General features: G+C 44.4%; 1 protein-coding gene across 7 annotated transcripts in view; it reads right to left on the reverse strand.

Annotated features, from left to right (window-relative positions):
• The window catches only part of LOC120055119 (ubiquitin-protein ligase E3A-like), a 64,973-nt gene that overhangs the window by 10,407 nt on the left and 36,417 nt on the right, over positions 1–18,149 (reverse strand). For 5 of the 7 annotated variants that reach the window (XM_039003043.1, XM_039003045.1, XM_039003046.1 and 2 more), the window contains 4 exons: positions 17,069–17,233; positions 10,778–10,933; positions 4,983–5,056; positions 921–1,064 (listed from right to left, as the gene is read on the reverse strand). In XM_039003043.1, the coding sequence (XP_038858971.1) occupies positions 921–1,064; positions 4,983–5,056; positions 10,778–10,933; positions 17,069–17,233 (539 nt within the window). Of the gene's footprint in view, positions 1–920; positions 1,065–4,982; positions 5,057–10,777; positions 10,934–14,090; positions 14,215–17,004; positions 17,234–18,149 lie in introns of those variants that run through there. The other 2 variants (XM_039003048.1, XM_039003049.1) reach the window with 2 other exon arrangements.

Raw genomic sequence — 18,149 nt, forward strand, 5'->3', positions numbered from 1 at the left:
TGAGAAACAAGATTCTCTGGTCTGATGAAACCAAGATTGAACTCTTTAGCCTGAATGCCAAGCATCACGTCTGGAGAAAACCTGGCACCATCCTTACGGGGAAGCATGGTGGTGGCAGCATCATGCTGTGGGTATGTTTTTCAGAGGCAGGGACTGGGAGACTAGTCAGGATCGAGGGAAAGATGAACAGAGCAAAGTACAGAGAGATCCTTGATGAAAAACTAGCTCAGGAACTCAGACAGGGTGAAGGTTCACCTTCCAAGAGGACAGCAACCCTAAGCACACACCCAAGACAACACAGGAGTGGCTTTGGGACAAGTCTCTGAATGTCCTTAAGTGGCCCAGCCAAAGCCCGGACTTCAACCCGATCGAACATCTCTGGTGAGACCTGAAAATAGCTGTGCAGCGACGCTCCCCATCCAACCTGACAGAGCTTGAGAGGATCTGCAGAGAAAAATGGGATAAAGTCCCAAAATACAGGTGTGTCAAGCTTGTAGCGTCATACCCAAGAAGACTCCAGGCTCTAATCACTGCCAACGGTTCTTCAACAAAGCACTGAGTAAAGAGTCTGAATACTTATGGAAATGTGATAGTTTTTTTATTTGTAATAAATGTGAAAAAAACTCTAAAAACCTGTTTTTGCTTTGTCATTGTGGGTTTTTGTATAAGGGGAAAAAAATAAAATATACTACATTTTAGAATAAAGCTGAAACGAAACAAAATATCGAAAAAGGGGACTGAATACTTTCCCGAATACACTGTATGGATTAGGGTACCATCTGAGACATCGGTATAAAGTCTGAGCTATGTCCCAAATGGCACCCCATTCCCAATAAACACTGGTGCACTGCTTTTGACCCAATCTATGGAATAGGATATAGGGAACAGGGTACCATTTGGGACCCGAGGTCTGGTCTCACCTGTCTGTGTCGGGGCCGTTCTTGGCGATGATCATCTTTAACTTGCCCAGGCCTCCTACGGGTGCTCTGTCAGTCCCCGTCGTAAACTGGAGGAAAAGTCTCTTATCCTCCTCACCAAATGAATGCACCGTCTCCCAGAAGTCTCTATGAGTGAGAAATAGAGGAATACAATTAAAAAACATTTTTTATTTTTTTTGGTCTGGGTGTATATGGAATCTGTATTACACTTTTTTTCCTAATAAAACAGCAGTAGCTTCGGTATGTGACAAAACACAGACACTAAATGTGTGTGTGTGTGTGTGTGTGTGTGTGTGTGTGTGTGTGTGTGTGTGTGTGTGTGTGTGTGTAATAAGGCCCGAGGAGGTATATGGCCAACGGGGCTGTTCTTATGCGCGAAGCAACGCGACGTCCTTAGCCATGACGTATTAGCCACAAACTCCCGAGATGCCTTATTGCTATTATAAACTGGTTAGCAACATAATTAGAGCAGTAAAAATACATGCTTTTGTCATACCCGTGGAATTCGGTCTGATATACCATATATATAGCGTATTAACGATACAGCATGGTTTGTCGAGATCGGTGTGGAAGAACTTGACTGGCCTCCACAGAGCCCTGACCTCAACCCCATCGAACACCTTTGGGATGAATTGGAACGCCGATTGCGAGCCAGGCCTAATCGCCCAACATCAGTGCCCGACATCACTAATGCTCTTGTGGCAAAATTAAAGCAAGTCCCTGCAGTAATGTTCCAACATCTAGTGGAAAGCCTTCCCAGAAGAGTGGAGGCTGTTATAGCAGCAATGTTCCAACATCTAGTGGAAAGCCTTCCCAGAAGAGTGGAGGCTGTTATAGCAGCACTGTTCCAACATCTAGTGGAAAGCCTTCCCAGAAGAGTGGAGGCTGTTATAGCAGCAATGTCCCAACATCTAGTGGAAAGCCTTCCCAGAAGAGTGGAGGCTGTTATAGCTGCAATGTTCCAACATCTAGTGGAAAGCCTTCCCAGAAGAGTGGAGGCTGTTATAGCAGCAATGTTCAAACATCTAGTGGAAAGCCTTCCCAGAAGAGTGGAGGCTGTTATAGCAGCAATGTTCCAACATCTAGTGGAAAGCCTTCCCAGAAGAGTGGAGGCTGTTATAGCAGTAATGTTCCAACATCTAGTGGAAAGCCTTCCCAGAAGAGTAGAGGCTGTTATATCAGCAAAGGGGGGGACCTAACTCCATATTAATGTCCATGATTTTGGAATGAGATGTTGGACGAGCAGGTGTCCACATACTTTTGGTCATGTAGTGTATATACTGAACAAAAATATAAATGCAACAATTTCAAAAGACTTTACAGAGTTACAGCTCATATAAGGAAATCAGTCAATTGAAATAAATTAGGCTCTATGGATTACACGTGACTGGGAATACAGATATGCATCTGTTGGTCACAGATACCTTAAAAAGTTAGGGTCGTGGATCAGAAAACCAGTCAGTATCTGGTGTGACCACCATTTGCCTCATGCAGCGCGACACATCTCCTTCACATAGAGTTGATCAGGCTGTTGCTTGTGGCCTGTGGAATTAAATATAAAACGCAACATGTAAAGTGTTGGTCCCATGTTTCACGAGCTGAAATATAAGATCCTAGAAATGTTCCATACACACAAAAAGCGTATTTCTCTCAAATTTTGTGCCCAAATTTGTTAACATCCCTGTTAGTGAGCATTTCTCCTTTGCCAAGATAATCCATCCACCTAACAGGTGTGGCATATCAAAAAGCTGAGTAAACAGCATGATCATTTCACAGGTGCACCTTGCGCTGGGGACAATAAATGGTCACTCTTAAATGTGCAGTTTTGTCACACAGCACAATGCCACAGTTTTGAGGGAGCGTACAATTGGCATGCTGACAGCAGGAATGTCCACCAGACCTGTTGCCAGATCATTTAATGTCAATTTCTCTACCATAAGCCGTCTCCAACGTTGTTTCAGAGAATTTAGTACATCCGACAGGACTAAAAAACGCAGCCCACGCCAGCCCAGGACCTCCACATTCGGCTTCTTCACCTGCGGGATCGTTTGAGATCAGCCACCCGGACAGCTGATGAAAATGAGTATTTCTGTCTGTAATAAAGCCCTTTAGTGGGTAAAAACTCATTAAGATTGGCTGGGCTTGGCTCCCAAGTAGGTGGGGCTATGCCCTCCCAGGCCCACCCATGGCTGTGCCCCTGCCCAGTCATGTGAAATCCATAGATTAGGGCCTAATGAATTGATTTCAATTGAATGGTTTCCTTATATGAACTGTAACAAGAAAAATCTTGAAAATTGTTACGTTAATATTTTTGTTCAGCATATACACTGCTCAAAAAAATAAAGGGAACACTTAAACAACACAATGTAACTCCAAGTCAATCACACTTCTTTGAAATAAAACTGTCCACTTAGGAAGCAACACTGATTGACAATAAATTTCACATGCTGTTGTGCAAATGGAATAGACAAAAGGTGGAAATTATAGGCAATTAGCAAGACACCCCCAATAAAGGAGTGATTCTGCAGGTGGTGACCAGAGACCACTTCTCAGTTCCTATGCTTCATGGCTGATGTTTTGGTCTCTTTTGAATGCTGGCGGTGCTCTCACTCTAGTGGTAGCATGAGACGGAGTCTACAACCCACACAAGTGGCTCAGGTAGTGCAGCTCATCCAGGATGGCACATCAATGCGAGCTGTGGCAAGAAGGTTTGCTGTGTCTGTCAGCGTAGTGTCCAGAGCATGGAGGCGCTACCAGGAGACAGGTCAGTACATCAGGAGACGTGGAGGAGGCCGTAGGAGGGCAACAACCCAGCAGCAGGACCGCTACCTCCGCCTTTGTGCAAGGAGGAGCACTGCCAGAGCCCTGCAAAATGACCTCCAGCAGGCCACAAATGTGCATGTGTCAGCATATGGTCTCACAAGGGGTCTGAGGATCTCATCTCGGTACCTAATGGCAGTCAGGCTACCTCTGGCGAGCACATGGAGGGCTGTGCGGCCCGACAAAGAAATGCCACCCCACACCATGACTGACCCACCGCCAAACCGGTCATGCTGGAGGATGTTGCAGGCAGCAGAACGTTCTCCACGGCGTCTCCAGACTCTGTCACGTCTGTCACATGTGCTCATGTGCTCAGTGTGAACCTGCTTTCATCTGTGAAGAGCACAGGGCGCCAGTGGCGAATTTGCCAATCTTGGTGTTCTCTGGCAAATGCCAAACGTCCTGCACGGTGTTGGGCTGTAAGCACAACCCCCACCTGTGGACGTCGGGCCCTCATACCACCCTCATGGAGTCTGTTTCTGACCGTTTGAGCAGACACATGCACATTTGTGGCCTGCTGGAGGTCATTTTGCAGGGCTCTGGCAGTGCTCCTCCTTGCACAAAGGCGGAGGTAGCGGTCCTGCTGCTGGGTTGTTGCCCTCCTACGGCCTCCTCCACGTCTCCTGATGTACTGGCCTGTCTCCTGGTAGCGCCTCCATGCTCTGGACACTACGCTGACAGACACAGCAAACCTTCTTGCCACAGCTCGCATTGATGTGCCATCCTGGATGAGCTGCACTACCTGAGCCACTTGTGTGGGTTGTAGACTCCGTCTCATGCTACCACTAGAGTGAAAGCACCGCCAGCATTCAAAAGTGACCAAAACATCAGCCAGGAAGCATAGGAACTGAGAAGTGGTCTGTGGTCACCACCTGCAGAATCACTCCTTTATTGGGGGTGTCTTGCTAATTGCCTATAATTTCCACCTTTTGTCTATTCCATTTGCACAACAGCATGTGAAATTTATTGTCAATCAGTGTTGCTTCCTAAGTGGACAGTTTGATTTCACAGAAGTGTGATTGACTTGGAGTTACATTGTGTTGTTTAAGTGTTCCCTTTATTTTTTTGAGCAGTGTATTATTTTATTAAATATATATATAAATATAATGAAAGTGATATATGCAGATCTCTTTTATTCAAGAGAGAAATTGAAAGAGATCTTTGTATAGAAATCAATGTCACAACATGGCAATAAATTACATTTAAAAAAAAATAATGTTTTACTTAATAATGCGACAATCCTTGCTGTAGCCTCCGTCATACTCTGTCGTTTCTTCAAGCGCTTGAAAGTCTAAATTCTGAGAAGGAAGTTGGAGCACAGGAGACAGTTAGATAAAAACAAATAAAACAAAATCAAATCTGATAACTAAAAAGTTATTTTTCAAAACATGAACAAACATTTAAAAAGTATTATTTCAAGCTGTGTGCTTTCTGCTCCCCAAGAGCAGCTATGGATTTCATTGTCATATTTTGTTGACGATCTACACAAAATACTCTGTCAGAATGGAAGAAAAATTATAACATTTGTACAAAAAGATCATTAAAAATACTAATATATCTTGATAAGTATTCAACCGCCTGTGTTAGAATCACCTTTGGCAGTGATTATAGTGGTGAGTCTTTCTGGGTAAGTCTCTAAGAGTGTTCCCACACCTGAATGCTCTGTCAAATTGGTAGTTCGTCATTGCTAGACAACCATATTCAGGTCTTGCTATAGATTTTCATACAGATTTATGTCAAAACTGTAACTTGGAAAACATTCACTGTTTTCTTGGTAAGCAACTCCAGTCTATATTTGGCCTTGTGTTTTAGGTTATTGTCCTGCTGAAAGGTGAATTAATCTCCCAGTGTCTGGTGGAAAGTAAACTGAACCAGGTTTTCCTCTAGGATTTTGCTTGTCTTAGCTTTCTTCTCCTCAGTCCTTAACAATTACAAGCATACCCATAACATGATGCAGCCACCACTATGCTTGAACATATGGAGAGTGGTACTTAGTAATGTGTTGTATTCAGGATAAAAAGTTAATTCCTTTGCCAATTTTTTTGCAATATTACTTTAGTTGCAAACAGGATGCATGTTTTGGAATATTTTTTTTATTCTGTACAGGCTTCCTTCTTTTCACTCTGTAATTTAGGTTAGTAGTGTGGAGTAACTACAATGCTATTTCATTTATTTATTTAACCTTTCTTTAATTAGGCAAGCCAGTTAAGAACAAATTCTTATTTACAACGACGGCCTACCAAAACGCAAAAAGGAATACAGGACAAAACACACTCCAAACCCTAACAACGCTGGGCCAATTGTGCGCCGCCCTATGGGACTCCCAATCACGGCCGGTTGTGATACAGCCTGGAATCGAACCAGGGTGTCTGAAGTGAGGCCTCTAGCACTGAGATGCAGTGCCTTAGACCGCTCGGGAGCCTGTGTGTTGTTGATCCATCCTCATACTACTAAGCTATACGGAATTGTTTTAATAAGGTCATACCAAGGATCATTTTGCTATTTGATTTGACCTAATTTGACCATACAAACACATTGAATTACGGATTCACAACAGAAAATATTTTTAACAATATCAAAAGGAAGTTTGTTCTGAAGTGTCTGTCCTGTATCTGAGAGAAGAAAGATCAGGAAAGACATTTAACGCATATTATTGTCACTAGTCTCCATATACAGTGCAATCAGAATGTATTCAGACCCCTTGACTTTTTCCACATGATGTTACATTCCAGCCTTATTCTAAAATGGATTCAATTGTATTTTTCCTCATCAATCTACACACATTACCCCATAATGACAAAGCAAAAAACAGTTTTTTTTAAAGAAATGTTTGCAAATTCATAAACTGAAATATCACTTTTACATAAGTATTCAGACCATTTACTCAGTACTTTGTTGAAACATCTTTGGCAGCGATTACAGCCTCGAGTCTTCTTGGGTATGACGCTACAAGCTTGGCACACCTGTATTTGGGGAGTTTCTCCCATTCTTCTCTGCAGATCCTCTCAAGCTCTGTCAGGTTGGATGGGGAGCGTCGCTAAGCAGCTATTTTTAGGTCTCACCAGAGATGTTCGATCAGGTTCAAGTCCGGGCTCTGGCTGGGCCACTCAAGGACATTCAGAGACTTGCCCCGAAGCCAATACTGCGCTGCCTTTTCTGTGTGCTTAGGGTCGTTGTCCTGTTGGAGGGTGAACCCTCATCCCAGTCTGAGGTCCTGAGCACCCTGGAGCAGGATTTCATCAAGGATCTCTCTGTACTTTGTTACATTCATCTTTCCCTCGATCCTGACTAGTCTCCCAGTCCCTGCCGCTGAAAAACATTACCACAGAATGATGCTGCCACCATGCTTCACCGTAGGGATGATGCCAGGTTTCCTCCAGATTTGATGCTTGGCATTTAAGCCAAGGTTTCATCAGACCAGAGAATCTTGTTTCTCATGGTCTGACTCCTTTAGGTACCTTTTGGCAAACTCCAAGCGGGCTGTCATGTGCTTTTTACTGAGTGGCTTGTCTGTCTGTCCACTCTACCATAAACGCCTGATCGGTGGAGTGCTGCAGAGATGGTTGTCCTTCTGGAAGGTTCTTCCACCTCCACAGAGGAACTCTGGAGCTCTGTCAAGAGTGACCATCGGGTTCTTGGTCACCTCCCTGACAAAGGTCATTCTCCCCCGATTCCTCAGCGGCCAGCTCTAGGAAGAGTCTTAGTGGTTCCAAACTTCTTCCATTTAAGAATGATGGAGGCCACTGTGTTCTTGGGGACCTTCAATGCTGCAGAAATGTTTTGGTACCTTGTCTCGAAGCTCCATGGACAATTCCTTCGACCTCACGGCTTGTTTTTTTTCTCTGACATACACTGACAGTGTGTGCCTTTCCAAATCAATCAATTGAATTAACCACAGGTGGACATCCAATCGAGTTGTAGAAACATCAAGGATGATCAATGGAAACAGGATGATCAATGGAAACAGCTTGCTCAACTTCGAGTCTCATAGCAAAGGGTCTGAATTTTTAAAATGTATTTCACCTTTATTTAACCAGGTAGGCCAGTTGAGAACAAGTTCTCGTTTACAACTGCTACCTGGCCAAGATAAAGCAAAGCAGTGCGACACAAACACAGAGTTAACAGATGGAATTAACAAACGTACAGTCAATAATAGGGTTAGGGTTATAAATATAAAATAAGTCTATATACAGTGTGTGCAAATGAGGTAAGATAAGGGAGTTAAGGCAATAAATAGGCCGTAGTGGCGAAGTAATTACAATTTAGCAATTAAACACTGGAGTGATAGATGTGCAGAAGATGTGGTGATTGACAGAGTCGAAAGCCTTGGCCAGGTCGATGAACACGGCTGCACAGTACTGTCTTTTATCGATGGCGGTTACAATATCGTTTAGGACCGTGAGCGTGGCTGAGGTGCACCCATGACCAGCTCTGAAACCAGATTGCACAGCGGAGAAGGTACGGTGGGATTCGAAATGGTCGGTGATCTGTTTGTTGACTTGGCTTTCGAAGATCTTAGAAAGGCAGGGTAGGATAGATATAGGTCTGTAGCAGTTTGGGTCTAGAGTGTCTCCCACTTTGAGGAGGGGGATAACCGCAGCTGCTTTCCAATCTTTGGGGATCTCAGACGATACGAAAGAGAGGTTGAACAGGCTAGTAATAGGGGTTGCAACAATTGTGGCGGATCATTTTAGAAAGAGAGGGTCCAGATTGTCAAGCCCAGCTGATTTGTAGGGGTCCAGATTTTGCAACTCTTTCATAAAATCAGTCATCTGGATTTGGGTGAAGGCAAAATGGGTGAGGATTGGGCAAGTTCTTGTGGGGGGTGCAGGCCTGTTGACCGGGGTAGGGGTAGCCAGGTGGAAAGCATGGCCAGCCGTAGAAAAATGTTGGATGTTTTTGTGCTGGTCAAGGGCAGTCTGATCTGGAGTGAACCAAGGGCTATATCTGTTCCTAGTTCAAAATATTTTGAATGGGGCATGCTTATATAAGATGGTGAGGAAAGCACTTTTAAAGAATAACCAGGCATCCTCTACTGACAGAATAAGGTCAATATAATTCCAGGATACCCGGGCCAGGTCGATTAGAAAGGCCTGCTCGCGGAAGTGTTTTAGGGAGCGTTTGACAGTGATGAGGGGTGGTCGTTTAACCTAACAGAACGAACTCTGAAGATAAATGGGGGGCAATCAATTCACATTTGGTGTCCAGGGCACAGCTGGGGGCAGAAGGTGGTCTATAGCAAGCGGCAACGGTGAGAGACTTGTTACTGGAAAGGTGGATTTTTAAAGGTAGAAGCTCGAACTGTTTGGAGTAAAAGGGGTCTAGGCCAATTGGCAAAATAGGTACTGTAGCCCAAGGAGTGGCTGATGGACCTCTTCAGCTAGCCGGGAGATGGGACTAGCACGAGGCTAGTTCCAGGCTAACTGGTGCTTGCTTTGGGACAGAGACGTTAGCCAGGGGGGTAGCCACTCGGATAGCAGCTAGCTAGCTCCAGGCTCACTGGTGCTTGCTTCGGGACAGAGACGTTAGCCAGGGGGTAGCCACTCGGATAGCAGCTAGCTAGCTCCAGGCTCACTGGTGCTTGCTTCGGGACAGAGACGTTAGCCAGGGGGTAGCCACTCGGATAGCAGCTAGCTAGCTGCGATGATCCAGGTGAAAAGGTTCAGAGCTTGCAGTAGAAATCCGGAGATGTGGAGAAAGAGCAGTCCGGTATGCTCTGGGTTTAATCGCGCTGTGCAGACTGACCGGGCTAAGGATAGCTGATGACCGCTAGCAGTGGCTAACTGACCATTAGCTACTAGCTAGTTAGCTTGCTAGCTTCTGTTGGGGGTTCCGGTTCTAAAGTATAGAAAATTGCAGATCCATACCACATTGGGTGAGGCGAGTTTCAGGAGAGTATGTTGAAACGGAGGTTAAAAATATTACAAATATATACAAAAAAAAAAAAAAAGATACACACGGGACACGACAAGACAAAGACGTCTGAACTGCTACGCCATCTTGGAATTTATCTAATGAATACTAATGTAATAAAGATATTTGTTTTTTATTTTTAATAAATGTGCAAACATTTCTAAAAACCTGTTTTCACTTTGTCATTAAGGGGTATTGTAGGTAGATTGATGAGGATTTGTAATTATTTAATCGATTTCAGAACAAAAAATGTGGAAAAGGGGAAGGGGTCTTTAGACGAGGCCTGTGGGCGTCCTAGAGCAAAACATCCGACATGTACGTGTTCCTGAGGGGTCATATTACTGTGTAGCCCAAACTGTTCGGACACTACGGCAGGTAGCCTAGTGGTTAGAACTTTGGACTAGTAACCGAAAGGTTGCAAGATCGAATCCCTGAGCTGACAAGGTAAAAATCTGTCGTTCTGCCCCTGAACAAGGCAGTTAACCCACTGTTCCCAGGCCGTCATTGAAAATAAGACTTTGTTCTTAACTGACACGCCTGGTAAAATAAATAAAACTACAGGAGGTTTTCGTGAGAAGACTGATTTTCAGGACGCCAAAAAACGCTGTTCTAGCTCTGTCACCTTTCACAGCAGATGCGGAAGTGTTACTTATAGAGATCTATAGCTTAAACTGAGAGATTGCTATGGGGATTTTTTTGTTGTATTATGCTAATTTTGATTTCCGTGCATCAACCTGAGGGGGTTAAGCTATTTTTTTTTTCTTCTGAAATTATTTAGGCTTGCCATAACAAAGGGTTTGAATACTTATTGACTCAATACATTTCAGCTTTAAAACATTTTATTAATTTGTATAAATTTCGGGAAAAACATTATTCCACTTTGACATTATGGGGTATTGTGTGTAGGCCAGTGACACATTTTTATTATTTTTTTAACATTAAAAAACAACAGTTTTTATCCATTTTAAATTCAGGTTGTAACACAACAAAATGTGGAATAAGTCAAGGGGTGTGAATAGTTTATGAAGGCGCTGCATGCATGTATCTTTGTTTGTTTTTTTAAATCATAGGCTTAAAGTGAAATTCGTAAGAAAAATCCTACTTACTCTGCTTCCACAGATGAGTAGCTCCACCTCTTCAGGTCTAAACAAACAGCTGAGAGGAGACTCGTTGGTGACCATCTGGAAGCCCCTCCTGAAGGCTTTGAACTGGCGCTCCACACTCTTATTAAGGATGTAATCGCCATACAGAGACACAAACTCCTGGAGACCAGAAACATAAACACACAGGACCAGTCAAAACAACATCATCGTTCACTTCAGTGGTCCTGTGATAGACTAGATACTTCAGTGGTCCTGTGATAGACTAGATACTTCAGTGGTCCTGTGATAGACTAGATACTCCAGTGGTTCTGTGATAGACTAGATACTTCAGTGGTCCTGTGATAGACTAGATACTTCAGTGGTCCTGTGATAGACTAGATACTTCAGTGGTCCTGTGATAGACTAGATACTTCAGTGGTCCTGTGATAGACTAGATACTTCAGTGGTCCTGTGATAGACTAGATACTTCAGTGGTCCTGTCATAGACTAGATACTCCAGTGGTTCTGTCATAGACTAGATACTTCAGTGGTCCTGTGATAGACTAGATACTTCAGTGGTCCTGTCATAGACTAGATACTTCAGTGGTCCTGTGATAGACTAGATACTTCAGTGGTCCTGTGATAGACTAGATACTTCAGTGGTCCTGTGATAGACTAGATACTTCAGTGGTCCTGTGATAGACTAGATACTCCAGTGGTTCTGTGATAGACTAGATACTTCAGTGGTCCTGTGATAGACTAGATACTTCAGTGGTCCTGTCATAGACTAGATACTTCAGTGGTCCTGTGATAGACTAGATACTTCAGTGGTCCTGTGATAGACTAGATACTTCAGTGGTCCTGTGATAGACTAGATACTTCAGTGGTCCTGTCATAGACTAGATACTTCAGTGGTCCTGTGATAGACTAGATACTTCAGTGGTCCTGTCATAGACTAGATACTTCAGTGGTCCTGTGATAGACTAGATACTTCAGTGGTCCTGTGATAGACTAGATACTTCAGTGGTCCTGTCATAGACTAGATACTTCAGTGGTCCTGTCATAGACTAGATACTTCAGTGGTCCTGTCATAGACTAGATACTTCAGTGGTCCTGTCATAGACTAGATACTCCAGTGGTTCTGTGATAGACTAGATACTTCAGTGGTTCTGTGATAGACTAGATACTCCAGTGGTTCTGTGATAGACTAGATACTCCAGTGGTTCTGTGATAGACTAGATACTCCAGTGGTTCTGTGATAGACTAGATACTTCAGTGGTCCTGTCATAGACTAGATACTTCAGTGGTCCTGTGATAGACTAGATACTTCAGTGGTCCTGTGATAGACTAGATACTTCAGTGGTCCTGTGATAGACTAGATACTTCAGTGGTCCTGTGATAGACTAGATACATCAGTGGTCCTGTGATAGAATAGATACTTCAGTGGTCCTGTGATAGACTAGATACTCCAGTGGTTCTGTCATAGACTAGATACTTCAGTGGTCCTGTGATAGACTAGATACTCCAGTGGTTCTGTGATAGACTAGATACTTCAGTGGTCCTGTGATAGACTAGATACTTCAGTGGTCCTGTGATAGACTAGATACATCAGTGGTCCTGTGATAGACTAGATACTCCAGTGGTTCTGTCATAGACTAGATACTTCAGTGGTCCTGTGATAGACTAGATACTTCAGTGGTCCTGTGATAGACTAGATACTTCAGTGGTCCTGTCATAGACTAGATACTCCAGTGGTCCTGTGATAGACTAGATACTTCAGTGGTCCTGTCATAGACTAGATACTTCAGTGGTCCTGTGATAGACTAAGTCTAGTCTAACACCTTTCTACTGTCCTCACTAACATGTATCTCACCTTTCTACTGTCCTCACTAACAGGTATCTCACCTTTCTACTGTCCTCACTAACAGGTATCTCACCTTTCTACTGTCCTCACTAACAGGTATCTCACCTTTCTACTGTCCTCACTAACAGGTATCTCACCTTTCTACGGTCCTCACTAACAGGTATCTCACCTTTCTACGGTCCTCACTAACAGGTATCTCACCTTTCTACTGTCCTCACCAACAGGTATCTCACCTTTCTACTGTCCTCACCTACAGGTATCTCACCTTTCTACTGTCCTCACCTACAGGTATCTCACCTTTCTACTGTCCTCACTAACAGGTATCTCACCTTTCTACGGTCCTCACTAACAGGTATCTCACCTTTCTACGGTCCTCACTAACAGGTATCTCACCTTTCTACTGTCCTCACTAACAGGTATCTCACCTTTCCATTGTCCTCACTAACAGGTATCTCACCTTTCTACTGTCCTCACTAACAGGTATCTCACCTTTCTACTGTCCTCACTAACAGGTATCTCACCTTTCTACTGTCCTCACTAACAGGTATCTCACCTTTCTACTGTCCTCACTAACAGGTATCTCACCTTTCTACTGTCCTCACTAACAGGTATCTCACCTTTCCATTGTCCTCACTAACAGGTATCTCACCTTTCTACTGTCCTCACTAACAGGTATCTCACCTTTCTACTGTCCTCACTAACAGGTATCTCACCTTTCCATTGTCCTCACTAACAGGTATCTCACCTTTCTACTGTCCTCACTAACAGGTATCTCACCTTTCTACTGTCCTCACTAACAGGTATCTCACCTTTCTACTGTCCTCACTAACAGGTATCTCACCTTTCTACTGTCCTCACTAACAGGTATCTCACCTTTCTACTGTCCTCACTAACAGGTATCTCACCTTTCCATTGTCCTCACTAACAGGTATCTCACCTTTCTACTGTCCTCACTAACAGGTATCTCACCTTTCTACTGTCCTCACTAACAGGTATCTCACCTTTCTACTGTCCTCACTAACAGGTATCTCACCTTTCTACTGTCCTCACTAACAGGTATCTCACCTTGCTACTGTCCTCACTAACAGGTATCTCACCTCACTAAAAGGTATCTCACCTTTCTACGGTCCTCACTAACAGGTATCTCACCTTTCTACGGTCCTCACTAACAGGTATCTCACCTTTCTACGGTCCTCACTAACAGGTATCTCACCTTTCTACGGTCCTCACTAACAGGTATCTCACCTTTCTACGGTCCTCACTAACAGGTATCTCACCTTTCTACTGTCCTCACTAACAGGTATCTCACCTTTCTACTGTCCTCACTAACAGGTATCTCACCTTTCTACTGTCCTCACTAACAGGTATCTCACCTTTCTACTGTCCTCACTAACAGGTATCTCACCTTTCTACTGTCCTCACTAACAGGTATCTCACCTTTCTACTGTCCTCACTAACAGGTATCTCACCTTTCTACTGTCCTCACTAACAGGTATCTCACCTTTCTACTGTCCTCACTAACAGGTATCTCACCTTTCTACTGTCCTCACTAACAGGTATCTCACCTTTCTACTGTCCTCACCAACAGGTATCTCACCTCACTAAAAGGTATCTCACCTTTCTACGGTCCTCACTAACAGGTATCTCACCTTTCTACGGTCCTCACCAACAGGTATCTCACCTTTCTACGGTCCTCACCAACAGGTATCTCACCTTTCTACGGTCCTCACCAACAGGTATCTCACCTTTCTACGGTCCTCACCAACAGGTATCTCACCTTTCTACGGTCCTCACCAACAGGTATCTCACCTTTCTACGGTCCTCACCAACAGGTATCTCACCTTTCTACTGTCCTCACCAACAGGTATCTCACCTTTCTACTGTCCTCACCAACAGGTATCTCACCTTTCTACTGTCCTCACCTACAGGTATCTCACCTTTCTACTGTCCTCACCTACAGGTATCTCACCTTTCTACTGTCCTCACCAACAGGTATCTCACCTTTCTACTGTCCTCACCAACAGGTATCTCACCTTTCTACTGTCCTCACCAACAGGTATCTCACCTCACTAACAGGTATCTCACCTCACTAACAGGTATCTCACCTCACTAACAGGTATCTCACCTCACTAACAGGTATCTCACCTTTCTACGGTCCTCACCAACAGGTATCTCACCTTTCTACGGTCCTCACCAACAGGTATCTCACCTTTCTACGGTCCTCACCAACAGGTATCTCACCTTTCTACGGTCCTCACCAACAGGTATCTCACCTTTCTACGGTCCTCACCAACAGGTATCTCACCTTTCTACGGTCCTCACCAACAGGTATCTCACCTTTCTACGGTCCTCACCAACAGGTATCTCACCTTTCTACGGTCCTCACCAACAGGTATCTCACCTTTCTACGGTCCTCACCAACAGGTATCTCACCTTTCTACGGTCCTCACCAACAGGTATCTCACCTTTCTACTGTCCTCACCAACAGGTATCTCACCTTTCTACTGTCCTCACCAACAGGTATCTCACCTTTCTACTGTCCTCACCTACAGGTATCTCACCTTTCTACTGTCCTCACCTACAGGTATCTCACCTTTCTACTGTCCTCACCAACAGGTATCTCACCTTTCTACTGTCCTCACCAACAGGTATCTCACCTTTCTACTGTCCTCACCAACAGGTATCTCACCTTTCTACTGTCCTCACCAACAGGTATCTCACCTCACTAACAGGTATCTCACCTCACTAACAGGTATCTCACTAACAGGTATCTCACCTTTCTACGGTCCTCACTAACAGGTATCTCACCTTTCTACGGTCCTCACTAACAGGTATCTCACCTTTCTACGGTCCTCACTAACAGGTATCTCACCTCACTAACAGGTATCTCACTAACAGGTATCTCACCTCACTAACAGGTATCTCACCTTTCTACGGTCCTCACTAACAGGTATCTCACCTTTCTACTGTCCTCACTAACAGGTATCTCACCTTTCTACGGTCCTCACTAACAGGTATCTCACCTTTCTACGGTCCTCACTAACAGGTATCTCACCTTTCTACGGTCCTCACTAACAGGTATCTCACCTTTCTACTGTCCTCACTAACAGGTATCTCACCTTTCTACTGTCCTCACTAACAGGTATCTCACCTTTCTACTGTCCTCACTAACAGGTATCTCACCTTTCTACTGTCCTCACTAACAGGTATCTCACCTTTCTACTGTCCTCACTAACAGGTATCTCACCTTTCTACTGTCCTCACTAACAGGTATCTCACCTCACTAAAAGGTATCTCACCTTTCTACGGTCCTCACCAACAGGTATCTCACCTTTCTACGGTCCTCACCAACAGGTATCTCACCTTTCTACGGTCCTCACCAACAGGTATCTCACCTTTCTACGGTCCTCACCAACAGGTATCTCACCTTTCTACGGTCCTCACCAACAGGTATCTCACCTTTCTACGGTCCTCACCAACAGGTATCTCACCTTTCTACGGTCCTCACCAACAGGTATCTCACCTTTCTACGGTCCTCACCAACAGGTATCTCACCTTTCTACGGTCCTCACCAACAGGTATCTCACCTTTCTACGGTCCTCACCAACAGGTATCTCACCTTTCTACGGTCCTCACCAACAGGTATCTCACCTTTCTACGGTCCTCACCAACAGGTATCTCACCTTTCTACGGTCCTCACTAACAGGTATCTCACCTTTCTACGGTCCTCACTAACAGGTATCTCACCTTTCTACGGTCCTCACTAACAGGTATCTCACCTTTCTACGGTCCTCACTAACAGGTATCTCACCTTTCTACGGTCCTCACTAACAGGTATCTCACCTTTCTACGGTCCTCACTAACAGGTATCTCACCTTTCTACGGTCCTCACTAACAGGTATCTCACCTTTCTACGGTCCTCACTAACAGGTATCTCACCTTTCTACGGTCCTCACTAACAGGTATCTCACCTTTCTACGGTCCTCACTAACAGGTATCTCACCTTTCTACGGTCCTCACTAACAGGTATCTCACCTTTCTACGGCCCTCACTAACAGGTATCTCACCTTTCTACGGCCCTCACTAACAGGTATCTCACCTTTCTACGGCCCTCACTAACAGGTATCTCACCTTTCTACGGTCCTCACTAACAGGTATCTCACCTTTCTACGGTCCTCACTAACAGGTATCTCACCTTTCTACGGTCCTCACTAACAGGTATCTCACCTTTCTACGGTCCTCACTAACAGGTATCTCACCTTTCTACGGTCCTCACTAACAGGTATCTCACCTTTCTACGGTCCTCACTAACAGGTATCTCACCTTTCTACGGTCCTCACTAACAGGTATCTCACCTTTCTACGGTCCTCACTAACAGGTATCTCACCTTTCTACGGTCCTCACTAACAGGTATCTCACCTTTCTACTGTCCTCACTAACAGGTATCTCACCGCTCTATTGTCCTCATTCACAGGTATCTTGTCCCCGTTTTCCTTCAGGTCGTAAGTGATGGGGTCTCCAAACAGGTCAGTCTGTGAGATCTGGAAGGTGATCATCATGTCCTCCTCCACGTCGCCCTCATAGTCCAGCAGCTCCTTCAGACTCTGGTACAGAACCTGCGATGGCAGAGAACCACAGAGATAGTTAGAGGACGCAACATTCTATCTGTCCTGTTATGGCGTCTGTGAGAGCATGGGCAGCGCCATTGAGGTCATCTCCATTTTGAAGTAGTCCATTTTCTTCTTCTACTACTTCTATGAAAGGGTGCATTACTGCCATCTGGAGTGTTTTGTTTGAACATGTATTTACTGCCATCTGCAGTTATGAAATGTTTGCTCACGAGTATGATTAATTGGCTTATTTCTACTGATTACATGAATGCAATTATGTGATCTTTCATTAATAACGGATGTAACAATTCACCGATACGCATCGTTTCCCCGGTTCAAAGGTTTAAGATATGAGTACATCGGTCCGTGAGACCCCAAATCGATCAGAATGTAGCATGCGTCGGTCAGAAAATCGTTACAAAAGTTAACACATCGCCGGTTCACTAAAATGTTATGCTTAAACTACTTTCTTTCTACCTTCCAAAAATACCTAATATTTTGTTACAACTGTCTTTCAATAGCCTAGTCAAACTGGGCACTCTGCACAGCTTCGCTCGCTGACCAACGTAGGCTACATGCTGATCGGGGCTTCGATTAAGATTTTATTTTGACGGTTCAGGTTCACCATCAGCAACTCTGAATGCTCGGCTATGAAAAGCCAACTGACATTTACTCCTGAGGTGCTGACCTGTTCACCGGACGTGCTACCTGTCCCAGACCTGCTGTTTTCAACTCTCTAGAGACAGCAGGAGCGGTAGAGATACTCTGAATGATCGGCTATGAAAAGCCAACTGACATTTACTCCTGAGGTGCTGACCTGTTGCACCCTCTACAACCACTGTGATTATTATTATTATTTGACCAAGCTGGTCAAGCATTTCACTGTAAGGTCTGTAAGGTCTACACCTGTTGAATTTGGTGC

The sequence above is a fragment of the Salvelinus namaycush genome, chromosome 10, assembly GCF_016432855.1.
Source record: "Salvelinus namaycush isolate Seneca chromosome 10, SaNama_1.0, whole genome shotgun sequence".
In the NCBI taxonomy this organism is placed as follows: domain Eukaryota; kingdom Metazoa; phylum Chordata; class Actinopteri; order Salmoniformes; family Salmonidae; genus Salvelinus; species Salvelinus namaycush.